Source organism: Lissotriton vulgaris, chromosome 1_1 (genome assembly GCF_964263255.1).
Source record: "Lissotriton vulgaris chromosome 1_1, aLisVul1.2, whole genome shotgun sequence".
In the NCBI taxonomy this organism is placed as follows: Eukaryota; Metazoa; Chordata; class Amphibia; order Caudata; family Salamandridae; genus Lissotriton; species Lissotriton vulgaris.
The window spans coordinates 1,903,289,340-1,903,306,247 of NC_141685.1; the positions used below are offsets into that span (position 1 = coordinate 1,903,289,340).

A 16,908-nucleotide genomic window follows, 5' to 3' on the forward strand; every position below is an offset into this window, starting at 1 on the left:
GATAAAGTACTCCTAGCGTACATGCTAAGGATATTGTAAGTCACCTCTGAGTTCCATTACTTTATGGAATTCGGCCTTTGGTCTTGTTCCCCTATATGGTTATCTCGTCAGTGACTTGCAATATCCTTATAATGTACGGCAGTAGGTACTTTATCTCTTATATAATTAAACTACAAGAGACAGACACCTGTACAAAACAGACTCGCAAATAGACAAACAGTGAATAACATAAGTAAAACAAAACCATGCATAAAAGGTCTCCGACACTGAATGATGCATGTACAATATAGGGCATGCACAGAATGAAACTAACAAAAGTATGTCACATGCACCCAAATAAATAACATTAAGTTCCATCAAATTCAGACAGGGCAAGGGCATAGACTGAGTGATGGAGCACTAACTCAAGACTAGCCAAACGAGGAGATAGCATAGAGACAAACATGTGGGGAGAGGAGTTGGCCTAACGGCTAGGGCGGTCGACCTCGAGTTTCGGCAATGACGCAGAACATCCTGTGATCCAGGGCAAATCACTTAATCTCCCTGTGCCTAACAAAAATAATGTGTCCTTAAGTAATGCAACTGATGCTATGTAAAGCACTCTGATACCCGATTCGGGTCAAGTTCGCGCTATATAAAACTCAGGAAAATAAAAAAATAAAAATGTAATACCCATGCAATAGGATGAAAAACACAGGCATACACTTCACAAGAGTATTATATGGAAACAGACGAATACAGGAAAGGGTCTGCAGAACACATGGGGACACACAGGCTGCTACCTGTAAAGTACAGAACTACACTGTACAGAAAAAGTACGGGGCGTTGTACTATGTGGGAATGCGCACACTTACAAAATTACACCTGCATAATATCACATGGAACACTCCCTGCCTGTCTGCCCCTGTACCTGCGTCTCCTCGTGCAGTACATGTATCGCCTGTACATAACACATCAGTACTGGGAAGAGGCACACGCAAGCAGGGCAAAGACAAGTGTTTACACGAAATGACATATAGGGACAGACTGTGGTCCGATGCCCGGCAGTCATTATAAACAGAGACAAAAACACATATGAATGCGAATTATACGTGGAAACGACAAATACAATGAACAGTCACCAAGAATTAGTTATGCAATGTGGAAAAACTTCAAATACAGGAGAAACAACAACACGGGCGGGACGGGCTGTGGATGACAGATTTCCAACGTGGACACATAGATCGTCACCACCCCTTCTCCAACACCACACAAACCCACACACACATTTATCCGATTACGGGCGCCGATTTCAGTCTCCAGGCGAGGGCAGCCTCCCGATGTGACCACCACACGTCCCCCCACCCCACCCCGGGGTGCAAGAGAGACCCCCGACCCGGCGCCCGCGCCTCTCCTACCTCCGCAGGCATTCCCGGTCTCCCTTCCTGGCAGCGGGGGCGGCGGGGAAGGGCAGAGGAAGGGGGGGACGCTTAAAGGGGGGTTGGGCAGGGAGGGGGGGATGCCTTCCTATGCTGAGTCACCAGAGAGAAAGCACACAGCGCGCGCCGCCCCCCGCGAGGCCTCGGCCCTGGCCCCTGCAGCCCCGGGCATCACCAGGAGCAAGGGGCCAGGCGGCAGCAGCCCCCGCCCTGCAAGTTTGGTTACAAGAAAAGAGGCGATTGTTTGCATTCACTTCAACCTACATTTATCATGTGAACAGTAAAACTACAAGTCCCAGCGTGCAAAGTGAAGGGGAAAAAAAAAGCAATATCGGGGGATTGCTGCTTGTGTGCCACTGCCACATGACACTGCTGCCACCCGCTCCATCTCGTGCGGGCACCTTTTCAAGCCCTCAACGTTCATTTAAAATTACATTGCATTCTGAGAACTTTCGTCTGACCTGCTTCTGGCAATGGTGTGTCACAGAAAAGCCATGGAATGAAATACACTATCCCAACAAGTCCTAAATGAGTGCGACAAGAAAAGAGGCGATTGTTTGCATTCACTTCAACCTACATTTATCATGTGAGCAGTAAAACTACAAGTCCCAGCGTGCAAAGTGAAGGGGGAAAAAAAAGCAATGAGGTACTCGTGTGTCATGTGTAGCAGCGCAAGATATCGGGGGATTGCTGCTTGTGTGCCACTGCCACATGACACTGCTGCCACCCGCTCCATCTCGTGCGGGCACCTTTTCAAGCCCTCAACGTTCATTTAAAATTACATTGCATTCTGAGAACTTTCGTCTGACCTGCTTCTGGCAATGGTGTGTCACAGAAAAGCCATGGAATGAAATACACTATCCCAACAAGTCCTAAATGAGTGCGACGCCGGCATTTGTCTTTTAGCTATCTGCATACGTCTCCTCCCGCCTCAGGAGGAGGCTTGCGGATCTCATGACGTCCTGGGCCAAGGAAGGGTGCTGGAAGGAACAGGGGAACTGCAACGCTAGGCGCTTGACCTAATAGGCACTGTGGGGGAGAGGTCGGCGGCAGTGAAGGTGCCTGCGAGAGGCTCATGTGGCGGCGCAAAAGTGAAAGCAGGAGCGCGAGAACAGACGCTGCTGACGCCGCCGTACACGCTCACAGCTCATGCCAGCAGCAAATGCGCGCTCAGAAGGCCAAATCCGAGACGTAAAATGCGCGCGTCCGACTCGTGTCTACATATAGTAAGCATATAGGTATACTAAAGTATACAAGAGGTCCATCGCTACGCTCGACCTAAAAACGAAAATGGCTGTAATTCACTACCAGAGCATGTCACCTGCACTAGTACATGCTCTACCTTTCACATACACTGCACCCTGCCCAGGGGGGTACCTTGGGCCTTCGATAGGGGTGACCAATGTGTACAGAAAGGGAAGGGTTAGGCCTGGTCAGTGGGGACACTGACCAGAAGGACATGGCAGTTCACAGACTGCACACAGGCACTGCGGTGGCAGGCCTGAGACACCATTTTAGGGCTACTCATGTGGGTGGCACAATCAGTGCTGCAGGCCCACTAGTAGCATTTGTTATCACCAGCCCTGGCACACTCAGTGCAAATTACTAGGGACTTCTTGGTGACACAAATATGCCAATCATGGATAACCAATCACAATATCAATTTTCACAGGGAGCACTTGCACTTTGACACTGATCAGCAGTTGCAAAGGGCCCAAAGCATCTAAACCAGCAAAAACGAAATCCAGCACAGCGTCAAAAATATAGGAGGCAGAGCAAAAAGACTGGGGAAACCACGCCAAAGATGCCAGGTCTAACAGTTTTTTCTTTCTGAAGTCTAAAGTCAAGGTGAAAAAATAACAATAGTTTTTGTGTATTGCTAGGTGGGAAGTTTTTAACATTTCCTAACGTTTATAAAAGTGTGGCTCTATGATAAAGGCCAGATATGTCAAGCATCCATCGGAATCTGAAGATGAAGCACTATTTTAAGATCTTTTGTCCGCCGGATGCAGCTAGTCGTGCTGCTTAAGTGGAATGTTTCTTTGTTCGTGCAGACATTTGAAGAATAAACTGGTGACCCTTAGTTGTCTTATGGCTCCTATTTCTATGTGTTGTTTGCTGATTTTAAACTAGAAGATTTCCTCACCTGTTGGCACTGAAATGTTCCTAGTTAGAAAGCTGCTTGTTTGATATTTTCTCCATTCCTTACTCGGTCCTCACTGCCTATATGACCTATTTCACAAAGAGGAAAATGCGTGGAATATATATTGGTCCTTTCTTCATAGCAATTGCATTTGAATTATTTCTGCTTTCACCTCTGTTGAGAGCAAGCAAATACACACCAATATTTTCCGAAATCGATATGTTTTAAGAATGAAAGCGAGATTGTTAAAATGTAAGATTGAATGGTTCTGTATATAATGCATTTAATATGAGAACATTTATTTTTAAAAACCCCACATATTAATTATAATTCTAAGTGATCCCTCTGGGGGTTTCTTTGTAGAGTGTTTTCTCTGGAAAAAAGGATCTCAGGTTTTTCATTTAAATAGAATACGTACAGATCCTTCCTACACATCGATATCACGTTTTTAAACATGTTCTGCAAATTGATTGGCGATTTTTTCTATGATCAGATTGTGAGTGGAATCTGGCTATGTAGGTTATTTTCAATAAATCTTCCTGCAATGAAAACAACTGAAGTTTGACGGAAAAATGCAATTATAATATGGTTAAAGGTGCTTTGTTAACAGGATCCATATTTTTTTAACTAAAAAACACAAACATTCAGCAGTTATAGTTAGCAACAGTAACTGTAACTTGCCCCCTGCCATGCACGGCTTATGACCTCACATATGACATCACTCATGACATGTTCTATGAAGTGATTTATTACATCACTGATGGCAGCTTAAATGACCTCACTGATGACATTATCCAATGATTGTGCTAGTTAGTTTTATGATTTACTTAGTGGCTGGTAAGTACCATATTATTTGTCTACAACATGGGCCCAGCTAATGGGTGTAAGTGTTCACAAAACACATCTGCTCCTAATGCACCCTAGGTGTGAAGAGGTATTAAACATGTTATAAATCTTTGTATTCAAGAGTAAATCTGTGTGCAGGTGTCAGTTGATGACTTGTTTTCTTTATTGTCCACACAAGTGTTTTGGTACTGCAGAAAAGATGTTCAACACAAGTAAGAAATCACATAGTAAATACTACCTTTTGTAAGAAGCCTTGAGTTATTAGACATAATCAGTCAGCATGGCAATTTCTACATAACGTATAGTGTGCGCATCAGATACCTACGTATATACATGTGCTAGTTTTGGGTCAGAAGATGGGCTGCCTGTAAACTTTTCATGACAGTGTAAAGGGTGCAGATAATAGGATGTTTAGCACCTTAAGTCTTGGTTATATTTATCCAATACTACTTTTTGGCAACTGTTGCATAGAGTATACACTGTTCTTAGTAGATACTTTTTAATATTAGTGGTGTGTTCCTTATGAACGTTTCACTGTTAGCAAACAGTATGGTATAAAGTAAACTCTCTCCATTGAGTAAGCACCCTTTACAGTACCCCGTTCTCTACTGATATCCACTTCATTTCTCAATGTAAGTTCAGGTGAGTTTCAGGTGCATGATAAAGATAAAAGCTGTCTGTACTAGGTCATATGTTTTGGAACTGACAGTTAATATTTTTAGAAACTTGGCTTTCTCTGAACAGTTGTGTATAGATTGAATTCCATACTCAATGAGGGTTTCCTACATATCCGAGTTTGATTTTTGTTGCCCTCATTCACCTAAGTATGTCCAATTTGAGATCTCTATCCTGAGTGTGCCTTGATTTCAGATCTCAAGTGGATAAAGATTCCCCACCCGGGTAGTATCCTGCTTAAATCTTCAGTACTCCACAGCCTTTACGGCACTGTATTGAAGCATTAAAACAGCGAAATAGTGTAATTATAGGACAGAGAGATTAACTTCCAGTGATCTTTGGAATATTATCCTTCCGGCCACCCTTTCTTTCTAACCATGTAACCAACGGGAGGAAAAGCTTGTATCTTCTACCCTCCAAATCTATTGCCTCCATTTTCAAGTTGTTAGTGACTGACCCCAACCAATCAATATACATGGGTGGGAGATCACTAAGCCACCTCTTGCAGGTCTCCCTCCGGGCCAGGAGAATCTGTAAATACAGTAGTTTTGTTCTATCTCTATTTAGTTTGACCTTGCCCTTCTAGTTCCAAAACTCACAAGGGAAAGGCTGACCTGAATTTTAATTGTGAGAATCTCAGACAGATCAAAACACACCTCCTCCTAGTACCCGGACATTCCATAAACATATGAATATCATTTGCCTTGTCAAGCCCACATTTTGTTGCAAATCACCACTCCGCCTTTCCCCATCTTTGATAGTCTTTCCGGGGTCCAGGGTGCTCTGTGGAGGGGAAACATATGATTTCTCCTTAAACAGGCAGGCTTGACAGAGCAGTATAAAATATATATAACTGTTTGCCATATAATTCTTAGCTACATCCCTGGCAACCGTTTTCCCCACAGCTCCTCTGGCAAAGCGAAATCTCCATCCGCCAAGTCCATCATCAGCCAGTACCACCTCACAACTTCCTTCTTCTTTGGCAGTCCTCGAGATAGAGTCTCTACCAGATGGTTCAGGTTCCCTACCTCAATGCCCCTAGTCTGAGACCAGCTATTAAGTTGGATATATTTAAACCTTGATATTCTTCCATTGGCCATTTCCAAAAGCTCATCCCTGGTTAACAGTACACCCTCTGTGAACAGTTGGCCGCAACTGTAAATTCCCACTTCTCTGATGAGTAATGCCAATTTATCCTTGGCCCGGTCTGGGAAGCCTGGGGAGTACCAAATTGGTGCAGATCTGCAAAAGTAGGGCAGACCTGTATCCTTCTGAATACCACTCCATAGTTCTGTCGTATCCTGCAACACATTCACCCTCACCTTCCTATAGAATTTAGGATGGCCAAATTTATACATGAAGCCAAAATCTCCACGCTGGCTGTCTGCCAACATTGCCTTAAACAGTCTGACTATCTCAGAGGTGCTAAGGCTGGTTAGCAACATTTTTCCAATTTTGAATAAGAAAGCCCATGCATAATACCAGAAATCAGGAAGTGTGAGACCCCTCTTTCACTTTCCCTTCACAACTTTTTCTACGCCATACATACCCCTTTCGAGGCCCAGGTGAAGCTGTTAACCCTACCCTGTTGCTTGTCCACCCACTCCTTCTTGAACAATAAGTGAATAGCATTGAAGATATATATAAATGTGAGCTGTACATACATTATAACTATGTTAACTCTACCCAGAATACTGGGTGGCAGATGCTCCCTACTCTTCAACAACCCACACATCTCCTTCATGGTTTTAAAGAAATTTTGTCCCACAGGCTCTCTCTTATCCGGCTTGATTTTGACCCCTAGATACCTAATTTCTTCTTTAGTTAACCCAATTTCCTTCGGAATGTTCCATACCATAACTACCATCTTCAAGTTATTAACCAGGTAGCCTGTAACCTGCCCAAGCTCATTAATTAGCCTCTCTAAAGTTGGTAGAGTACTCTGTAGATCTGATGTATAGAAAATAAACTTGTTCGCATACAGGGCAAACTTTTTCTGCCAAGCCTTACAACCAGAGGGGGGGGGGATTGATTTCTCCTTTCGGATTTCAAGTTAAAGGTTCGGTCTATAAATTGAACAGTAGCGGAGATAGTAGATACCCCTGCCTTGCTTTGACCTCCAAATCTTAATATCCATATTATAAGCATTTTTCCTAAAGGGAACTAAGCTGGTATTTCTTCTCCTTAAAAATCCCTTATAGTAGTCCCAAACCATGCCCAAAGATGTTGAACCCAAATTCCCCTAAAAGAACTCCTCTGTTTCCAGCCGAAGCACCCTTACAGCTTCCTTATCCAGCAGCAGCATGCAATCTGGCATCCACCTACTCTATTCGACCATTGCGTCTGATTTGAGGTCCAGACACGTTGTTGAATGATTTGACAAATGAGCCCCTATGTTTTGAATGTCTTGGATCTGCTTCCTTAATTTCTAATCCACTAGAAAATAGTCAATTCTTGTCTGGTGACCATATTTTATATTAGCTTATGTATACACTTGTCTTTGTCCCATCTTCTCTCTCTATGCATTCAATAACCCCAACTGGTTCATCATGGTTTTTATCAAAGATAAATGTTCACCTTTATTCTAGATTTGCTTTTTGCCAACCAATCTAAAGGGTTGTTCAATGCTATAATAAAATCTCCTGAGGATACACACAAAAAAAGCCTGAGGAGATTTAAAGACCTGCAGGGGGCGACTCTCCTCGTATCAATAATGGCACCACAAATAAGCCACCCTGGGTCAAAATTGCAATGATGTAGTGCAGAGAAGTCCCTTTTTAGAAGACAAATTCCCTCATCCACCCGTAGGTGGCATGCTTAATCATCGGGAACCTCATCGCACTGCAAACCTAGTCGAAGTGTGGGCTACAACCCCCTCACTGTGAGGGTGGAGCTCAGGGATGTTTTAATAAGATAGTTGGGAGGTGTACCAAAACCTTCAGATGAGCCGGGCGTGGGGGGAGTAAGTGAGGAAAGTGTAGCTAAAGTTAAAACTAACTATCTGGTATACTAAAGATAAGTTTAAAAAATAGTCTTTTTATTAAACATACATCAGTTGCATTGTACCATATTACTTTAACAAATGTCCTGAAATACAAATACATCCACCCTTACATCATAGTCTATGATCCTTTGCAGTCATAACGGATCTAAACTCTCTCTCCCTAATATCCCAGGATGACTAACCCCCTTACACCTAAGTGACCTATCTTCCCTCCCTCTCTTGCCTCCTTCAAGGTTTCCTGAATGTCTCCCATTGATTCCACACTTTTTCCCACGTTTTGGGGGCAGCCCCAGCTCTCATATACTGTCTTTTCTGCTGCACAACACCAATTAAGATCTGTTTTCCTTTGACCTACCGTTGGGGGAAGGGCAGTCCCCCACGCCCTGGCAATATTCCTCTTGGCCACCAATAGCCAGATTTTGTGATATTTTGGCCAAGTCTGGGTTCCCGTTACACACAGTATGTGCCACCTGGCCTCAAGAGGAACAGTCTGTCCAGTCACCTCCGACATTACCTGCACCACCCTCCCCTAAAATTGATATATAGCAGGACTGTTAGACCTGGCATCTTTGGCGTGGTTTCCCCCTATCTTTTTGCCTCTACCTCCTGTGTTTTTTATGCTGTGTTGGATTTCATTTTTGTTGGTTTAGATGCTTTGGGCACTTTGCCACTGCTATTCAGTGTCAAAGTGCAAGTGCTCCCTGTGTAAATTGATATTGTGATTGGTTATCCATGATTGGCATATTTGTGTCACCAAGAAGTCCCTAGTAATTTGCACTGAGTGTGCCAGGGCTGGTGATAACAAATGCTACTAGTGGGCCTGCAGCACTGATTGTGCCACCCACATGAGTAGCCCTAAAATGGTGTCTCAGGCCTGCCACCGCAGTGCCTGTGTGCAGTCTGTGAACTGCCATGTCCTCCTGGTCAGTGCCCCCACTGACCAGGCCTAATCCTTCCCTTTCTGTACACATTGGTCACCTTTATGGAAGGCCCAAGGTACCCCCTTGGGCAGGGTGCGGTGTATGTGAAAGGTAGAGTATGTACTTGAGTAGGTGACATGCTCTGGTAGTGGATTACAGCCATTTTCGTTTTTCACTATTGTAAGGCTATCTTGCCCCATAGACTATCATGGGGAATGCTGGCTACAGTGGTTACCAGCATATCTTCCCATAGGAGCAAGATAGGACTTAAAAGTGTGGTATCCCTAAACTCAGAATTTAATAACACATCTTTTAGGAAAGGTTGTTTTTAAATCCTGTGTTTGAGAATAGCACTTTTAGAAAGTTGCTCTTCTCTTGTCTGACCCTTCTGTGTGCCTTGGCCTGTTTGTTAATTGACTGTCTGGTTTGTGAGGGGCAGGGGCAGGGTGGCTCCCAGAGTCTGAGTGGGCCATCGCTGGGCTGAATAGCTGCATCTGCATCTAGAGTAGTGGGAGGGGAAAGCACCTGGGCCTGAATAGGGCTGTGCCTGCCTTCCACAATGCTGGCTCCACCTCCTGCTGGGCGGCTGACGACCCTGCTCCTCTCTCTTAAAGGAAAGGAGAGGCCAGGAAAACAAAGTTAGATAGGGACAACCAGTCATGGGAAGAAACATTCAAGGAATGTTTAACTGCCACCTTCGATTGGATGCGGAAGAATCACCTAAAATGTAATACAGGAAAAACAGAGATTATTCCGCTAGGCCCAAATAATGACTTTATTCCCAGGCAATGGTGGCCAGAAAGGGCAGAAATACCGCCTCATACAACCATAGTTGCTCGGAACCTGGGGGTCACGTTTGATTCCAACCTTGCCTTCAAGCAGCAGGCAATAAAAGTGGCAGGAATGTGCTTTGGCTTAATCAAAAGCCTGAGGAAAATCTTTGATATACTTCCATTGGAGGCGAGGAAAACTGTTGCAGTAGCGTTGGTAACGTCGCGCTTAGTTTATTGCAACAGTTTGTATGCTGGCACAAATAAAGAAGTAACTTACAGGCTTCAGCTAGTGCAAAGCGCTGCTGCCAGATTGGTGCTAAAATGGCCAAAAAGATCGTCAGCCTCTGGGGCATTAAAAGCTCTTCATTGGCTTCCCATTGTAAAAAGGATCCTGTTCAAAGTCTTGATTATAACATTTCGAGCAATGCACAAAACAGGACCACTATATCTACAGAAAAAATTCAAGAGATACTGCCCAACCAGAAGCCTACGATCATCAAATTCCAATACTCTGGTGGTTCCTAGGTTTCGTTTAACACCATGCGCGCTAGCGGAATTCCGCTCGCACGCTGGGTTTTGCGGAAACGCACTTTACGTGACGAGCTGGGCTCGTCATCAGCGTGCGAGGAGGCTACGCCATGACGAGCCCAGCTCGTCATCAGCGTCGAAGGGGTTAAAAACCCGTGGAGGAAAGTCCCTGGCATTACTGGGTGCAAAGGCTTGGAATACTCTGCCTCCTGCCCTGAGAACTCTGGATAAAGAAACAGAGTTCCGCAAAGAATTAAAAACTTGGATATTTAAACTGCAAGATAGCATGGCCAGAACTCTAGTTTGATGCTTGCCTTTGTTTTTGGTCCAACTCTGAGTCACTTTGTCATCTGGTAATTTGCCGGAGGTAGCGCCTAGATGCTCCATTGGAGCGATTGCTGCGCGATATAAATAAAATTTTACATTACATTACATTACATTTACATTACAAAGTGCTCAAGGAACACCCAGAACTAGTTCAGACTGGGCTCAGAGCCCTCCTGCACAAAGTAATCAAAGACTTTTAGGGGTACAAGTGCAGGACCCCTGACTACGGAAAATTAGATCATCCTGGAAACAAGAAGGAACCTCTGCCGAGGAGAAAGCTGGAAGACTGAAGAAGAAGGACTACCCTGCTGTGTGATGCTGGACTGACCTGCAGTTGCTTTGCTGCCTAGGAGAGGGGGAAGGACTTTGTTGTTGCTTTGTCCTCTTACTTGACGGACTCTCCAAGGGCCTGTTGTGAGCTGGCTCCCTGTTTTGAAGTCCCAGGTACAAAAGGACTTCACCCCCAGCTTCCCTGAGCTTTGCTGAGAGAACTCTGTCCTTCCTAGAGTGCTTGTGCCAGGCGTGGTGTCTCTGGAAGTGGTACTTGTGTTGGGAAGCTGGAAACCAAGATTTGAGAGACTTTGCTACTGAAAAGTTATCACATCTCTCGCTTGCGGAGAGCATCCCCGACAGCGCAAGGAAATTCCTGCCGCTACGAAGGCCGAGATCATTGCAGCGCATGTTGCCGCTGCCGGAGACGTCGCATCCTTCGTTTGCGGGAAGATCATCATCACTGCGAGCATTGTCGCAGAGCCTGTTATCGCTGGGTGAGATTGCCGCACCACCTGCTTGCGGACCGCATCATGTCGCTGCGAACATAGTCGCAGAGCCATCGCATCGAGGAGCTGCGAGAGAAAGATCACCGCTGGATCCCGCATCGTCGCCCAGGAGATCGTCTCAGCCCCTACAGATCATCGCATCGTGCCTTTGCGAGACCAAACTTCCTACGGAACCTACACACCGGGATCCATACAAGTCATCGCCTTCCTCCCCATAAAGACCGGATTTGTCGCAACACCGCCCGCTGCTGCAGCTGGACTGTTGTCAGCCTCCCCATGGTCTCAGGAGCAACGCATCGCTTGTTTTTCACCGCACCAGCTTCTGCTTTGGAACTTTGTCGCACTTAAAGGTACTGTTGGCTAAACGTGACGCAACTGTGAACTTTTCACGCAACAGTGGATTATTTTATCTCAACTTTAAGAACCCTTTCGCAACCATATTCTTGAACTGTGTATGTTGGATTTTTGTCATTTTGGTCTTGTGTAGTTTAGATTAAATACCTGTTTTTTCTAAACTGTTGTGGAGTCAGTTTGTGGTGTTTTCACTGTGCTACTGTGAGTGTTGGTACAAATACTTTATACATTGTTTCTGATAAGCCTGACTGCTTGTGCCAAGCTACCAAGGGGGTGAGCAGAGGTTATTTAAAGAGTGTTTCCTCTTTACCCTGACTAGAAGCAAGGACCTCTTTTTGGACAGTGGTACTTACCTCTGCCAACTAGAGACCCCCAGTTCTAACAAGGACACTCCCAAGCAATTTGGAAACAGGTACCTCTTTGATCGTAGCCCCATAGACAACGATTCGTAGGAGTGCGCCCTCGATTATGCATGATTAACAACCACAGGGGCAGCCCTGTACACCTGAACCAGGGGCAAACAGTGTTTTGTCCAAACAACAGTTCAAGGTATTGAAAAATTTCAGTTTTTACAAATGAATAGTGACAATACCTGTGGACACATAGTAAAGTGAAAATCAGAGAAACAAGAGAAGACCCTTCTAAAAATATTTTAAGAAAGTATACAAAATGTATTCAATATACAGATAAAAACGAATTTATAACATTGTGCTCAGGAGTATTTGCTGGTACACATAACATTAGTTATACAACACAAAACCAGACTAGTGGCAAACAGAAGGAATTACATAGAAAAGCAGTTTCAGAACAACACTGAAACAACAAGAACGAGACAATGCGTCCTTCATTAATTACGGGCACAGTTGCGTTGACGGCGTTTCAACCTTTGTCATTAATACATGGTCATCATCAGGACATAAATTTTGCTGAGCATCAAAAAGAAATTTTAAGTCACACGATGACTCGGTGTGGCAGATACCAATAGTTTTGCCCTTCACCAATGCCTAATGAAAAGTCTTAGTACATTGATGAGAAGTCGAAAGAGATTCATTCATAAAATTATTTTCATTACCCCAATGGCTGCATAAATAAATTGACACGATTAACCACGGGAAAGGAGAACCAATCTCCTCTATACTTCACTCACACATGATGACGAAAGACGTCCCCCACGTTGCATCAAAGTACAGAAATCATTTTATGAATGAATCTCTTTCGAGTGCATTACCCCATGGAGGCATTTGAGGTTGAGCCTGGTGCTCTGTTGAGACATACATCCTGATTGATCTGGATGTAGCAATGTCACGATTGGCCCCAGAAGGCCAGGATTTTGACTTCCATATTCAGCAACAATATGGGCTTGTAGGAGCCACACTGGTCTGATGGTTGCCCACCTTCAGGATTATTACAATAGTTGCTGTCCAATGATCTGGCGGCAGACAGCCTCTTTCCCTAGCCTCATTAAACATTTCCAGGAGATACAGCTCCAACACACTCGCCATGCCCTTGAATAACTCCACAGGTCTTGGGGCCTTCTCCGCCTGTAAATCCAGTATGCCTCCCGTTATCTCCTCCGTTGTTATGTCATTCTTTCTTTGTCGTCACTGAAAGCCTCATTTCAGCTAATAATTCCCGACAGTCCATTTCTGACCTGGTGGGGGTGGATGTATATACTTCTTCATAATATTCTGCGAAAGTCATCGCTATCTCCTCACCGGTAATGTGCCAGTCACCCTGTGAGTCGCATATCTCAGCCACCCAATTTCTTTTCCTATCCCTCTTTTCCAACCACGCGATCATTTTGTTGGCCTTGTCCCCAAAGTCGTATATTCTTCTTTGTGTGGCTAATGCCGCCGATCTCGCTGCATTGTTTGCAAGATCCCTTATTTCCTGTCTTTTGATATCTCTGCGTTGCGTGAGTGGTGGGTGGGCCCTTTCCCCCTCTATTATCCTGACCTCGAGTGCAATTACTTCCTTCTCCAATGTATCCCATTGCATCCATTTTTCCTTACTGCTTCCCCCTATGTGAGCCTGAATGTGTCCCCTTAATACTGGCTTAAATGCTTCCCATAGGGTGCATGCCGAGTCCACTGTTCCCTAGCTCTCATGGAAGTAGAGCTGCACTCTTTCTTTAACTTTTTCGGTTACTTCGATGTTCTTAAAACACAAAGGGCCCGATGTAGGTAAACGCGATTTTCCGATTTCAAAATACCGAGGCGGGCCGAATCGGTATTCTGAAATCGGAAAACGATATGTAGGAAAAAAATACCGAATGAAAACCGAATCGGTCGGCATCGGTAATGAGAATCGGTACGTTCCGATTCAGCTCGTTCCGAATCGGAAATTACCGATTTGGCCAACAACGAATCGGAAAACACCGAATCGGCTCTCATCGAATCGGATAGTTCCGAATCGGCGAATACCGAATCGGTAAAAGCCGATTCGGTAAAAACCGAATCGGCAATCATAGACCCATGGCGAAAAAGCCCATAGGAATGCATTGCATGAACCGATTCGGCTTTTACCGAATCGGATAATACCGAATCGGATTTTACCGATTCGGCTAATACCGAATCGGTAAAAGCCGATTCGGCAATAGGCGATTCAGCCAATGAGGTGGCTCCCCCTCCCCCACCCAAACAGGGAGTGGCAACCCTGGCAGGTGCAGACAATTAAGAAGTTTCTAGAAGTTACTGGAAAGCCTGCCTGAGCCCAACACACAGTTAGCAGCAGTGGGAGAAGGAGGTTGCAGACTGAACAACAGCAGAATGGCAGATCAGGCAGGAAGCCAGAAGTCCTCCCAAAAGAGGAAGCCCAAATTCACCACCACAGAACTGCAGGTGCTGGTTGAGGAGGTGGTGAGGGTGCACCGCCAGCTCTTTGGCAGGCTGTCCCTCAACGTGCCAGACAGCACGAAGAGGAGATTGTGGACCGACATCGCACAGAAGGTCAATGCTGCTGGAGTCACCCCCAGGTCCATTGAGGAACTAAAGAAAAGGTTCTACGACCTCCGCAGCCTCACGAAGAGGAAGCTGGCCGAAATCCAGAGGCAGGCTGGACACACCGGAGGAGGCCAGAACCCGGCGCCACCCCTCACCGAGCTGGAGGAAATTGTCTCCAGCACCATCGAGAGGGCGAGCATCGTAGGGATCGGGACCCTGGACAGCACTGCGATGGCCACAGCTACAGGTAAGAAGCATGCGCATCATGACACACCCTACCAGACACCTCCCCATTAGACACAATGCATAGGCAAACACCAGCACTGTACTGCCACCAACATACAAGAGACAAGCATCATGGTACATGTAGTCAGCAGAAGTTAGCCAGATATGTCAGTGCAGAATCACAAGACAGGAAACAGTGTGACACGGTGTAAGGAGATGCAAGGACATGTGGAATGCCATAATTGTACTGCCTGTAATACATCGGCACTCAGTTTACAAATGCTTCTTTGTACCTAGGGGCACCATCAGGCAGCACCACTGTGGCAGCAGAGGGAGCCTCGACATCTACTACTGCAGTGGCAGGGCCCAGCACCAGCCAGCCTGGCCAGGAGGAGGAGGATGAGGATGAGGAAGGAGACACCACAGGGCTTGGAATGGAGGGAGTCCTGGTGATTGATTTCCAGGCAGTGCACTCCCCAGTACTGCCCAGCTCACCCCCCTTGCAATTTTCACCATGCAACTCCCCAACAAGGCAGACCATTCCGCCGACAACAGCTCCTGCCACAACCGTGGCCTTGCCACCCGTCCTACCTGTCCTGGGAGCAGGGGCACCGGGACCGGCCAGCACCACACCACCACCAGTGGCACCCCAGCCCACTCAGCAGGCCGGAGGCAGCAGTGCCAGACGCCGTGCCACCACCACCACCACCACCACTGCTGCACCAGCACGGGAGGGCAGTGTGTTCCTGGGCCTGGAGGGCCAGATGGTCAAAATCCAGCGCCAACAGGCCAGATCCACCATGGCCTGCCAACGCCAGCTCCTGCAGCACAACCTGCAGATGGGGGAGTTGGTGAAGGGGTTCCAGGCTGTTGTGGACAGCAACAAGGAGGTGGCAGCAGGGTTGGGCAGGCTGACCACTGCCATCACCCACTCCTCTGCCAGGCAGGAGGAGCATGAGGTTGCGCGCAGGAGGGATGCCCGGGTGCTCAACCGGGCCATGGCCCGCCTTGCATCGGCGACCGCCCAGCTGTGCATCCGAAGCGCAAATCAGGAGTCGGTGCAGAGTCAGCAAACGGCTGAGCTGACCAGGGGGATGGCCAGAATCACCACGGCCATGGAGGCCATGTTAATTTCAAACGCCGCCTCCAATCCTGCCCTGGACCTGGGTGATGCTGGAGACAGCAGCAGCCGCAGCAGCCCGGCCAGCGCTGCATCAGAGCCAAGGAGGAGCACCAGGCGATCCGCTGATGCTGCAGGCCATTCGGAGGGGGCCGGGGGACACCCCAGTGGGTCTGGAAAGCGGGCCAAAAAATAGGCTGGCAAGGGGGGATGATCATACCAGGACCCTGGACTTTATTTGTTTTGACAGACTCCATTTTTTAATGCACTTCAGTGATGTAACTGTGGTGCATCACTATTAAAAATTTTATTTTCCAAGCAACATTTAGCTGTCTTTGCATCTGTACTCAGTCAGAAATAGTTCTCAGTGATCTCCTCACGTCTGTATCTGCCATCACATGGCGTACACACCCCAGCTGGCTGTGTCAGTGGCACAGCTTCGTCGTCGTCATAGTCCTCGTAGTCAGACAACTCCACCTCAGTGCCCTTCTTGACCGCAAGGTTGTGTAACATTGCACATACAGCTATGATCTTGCAGCAGGTGATGGGGGTATACTGCCTTGCACCTCCACTCTTGTGCAGGCATCTGAATCTACTTTTCCAGATGCCAAAGGTCCGTTCCACAACATTCCTGGTGCGTATGTGGGCCCGGTTATACCTCCTTTGGCTGGGTGTGGAGGGGTTGAGGTAGGGGGTGAGTATGAATGAGCGGAGGGCATATGCACTGTCGCCTGGAAGAGAAAGGGGTCACATTAGACACATGCATACATGTATTACACCTACCTACCATGTGTTATGGGGGTCTGATGATGTGGCTCACCTAGGAGGTATCCTTCTCCAAAATCGCCAGCCAT

The 16,908-nt window shown here is 46.5% G+C and overlaps 2 protein-coding genes across 2 annotated transcripts in view; both read left to right on the forward strand.

The window, feature by feature from the left end:
• The window catches only part of TMEM117 (transmembrane protein 117), a 2,083,068-nt gene that overhangs the window by 542,680 nt on the left and 1,523,480 nt on the right, over nt 1-16,908 (forward strand). The window lies entirely within an intron of this gene.
• Nucleotides 14,249-16,455, forward strand: LOC147751370 (uncharacterized). The gene is made up of 2 exons (XM_086938355.1): nt 14,249-14,956; nt 15,232-16,455. Exons 1-2 carry the CDS (start codon nt 14,536-14,538, stop codon nt 16,248-16,250), a joined length of 1,440 nt encoding a protein of 479 aa, XP_086794481.1. The 5' UTR covers nt 14,249-14,535; the 3' UTR covers nt 16,251-16,455.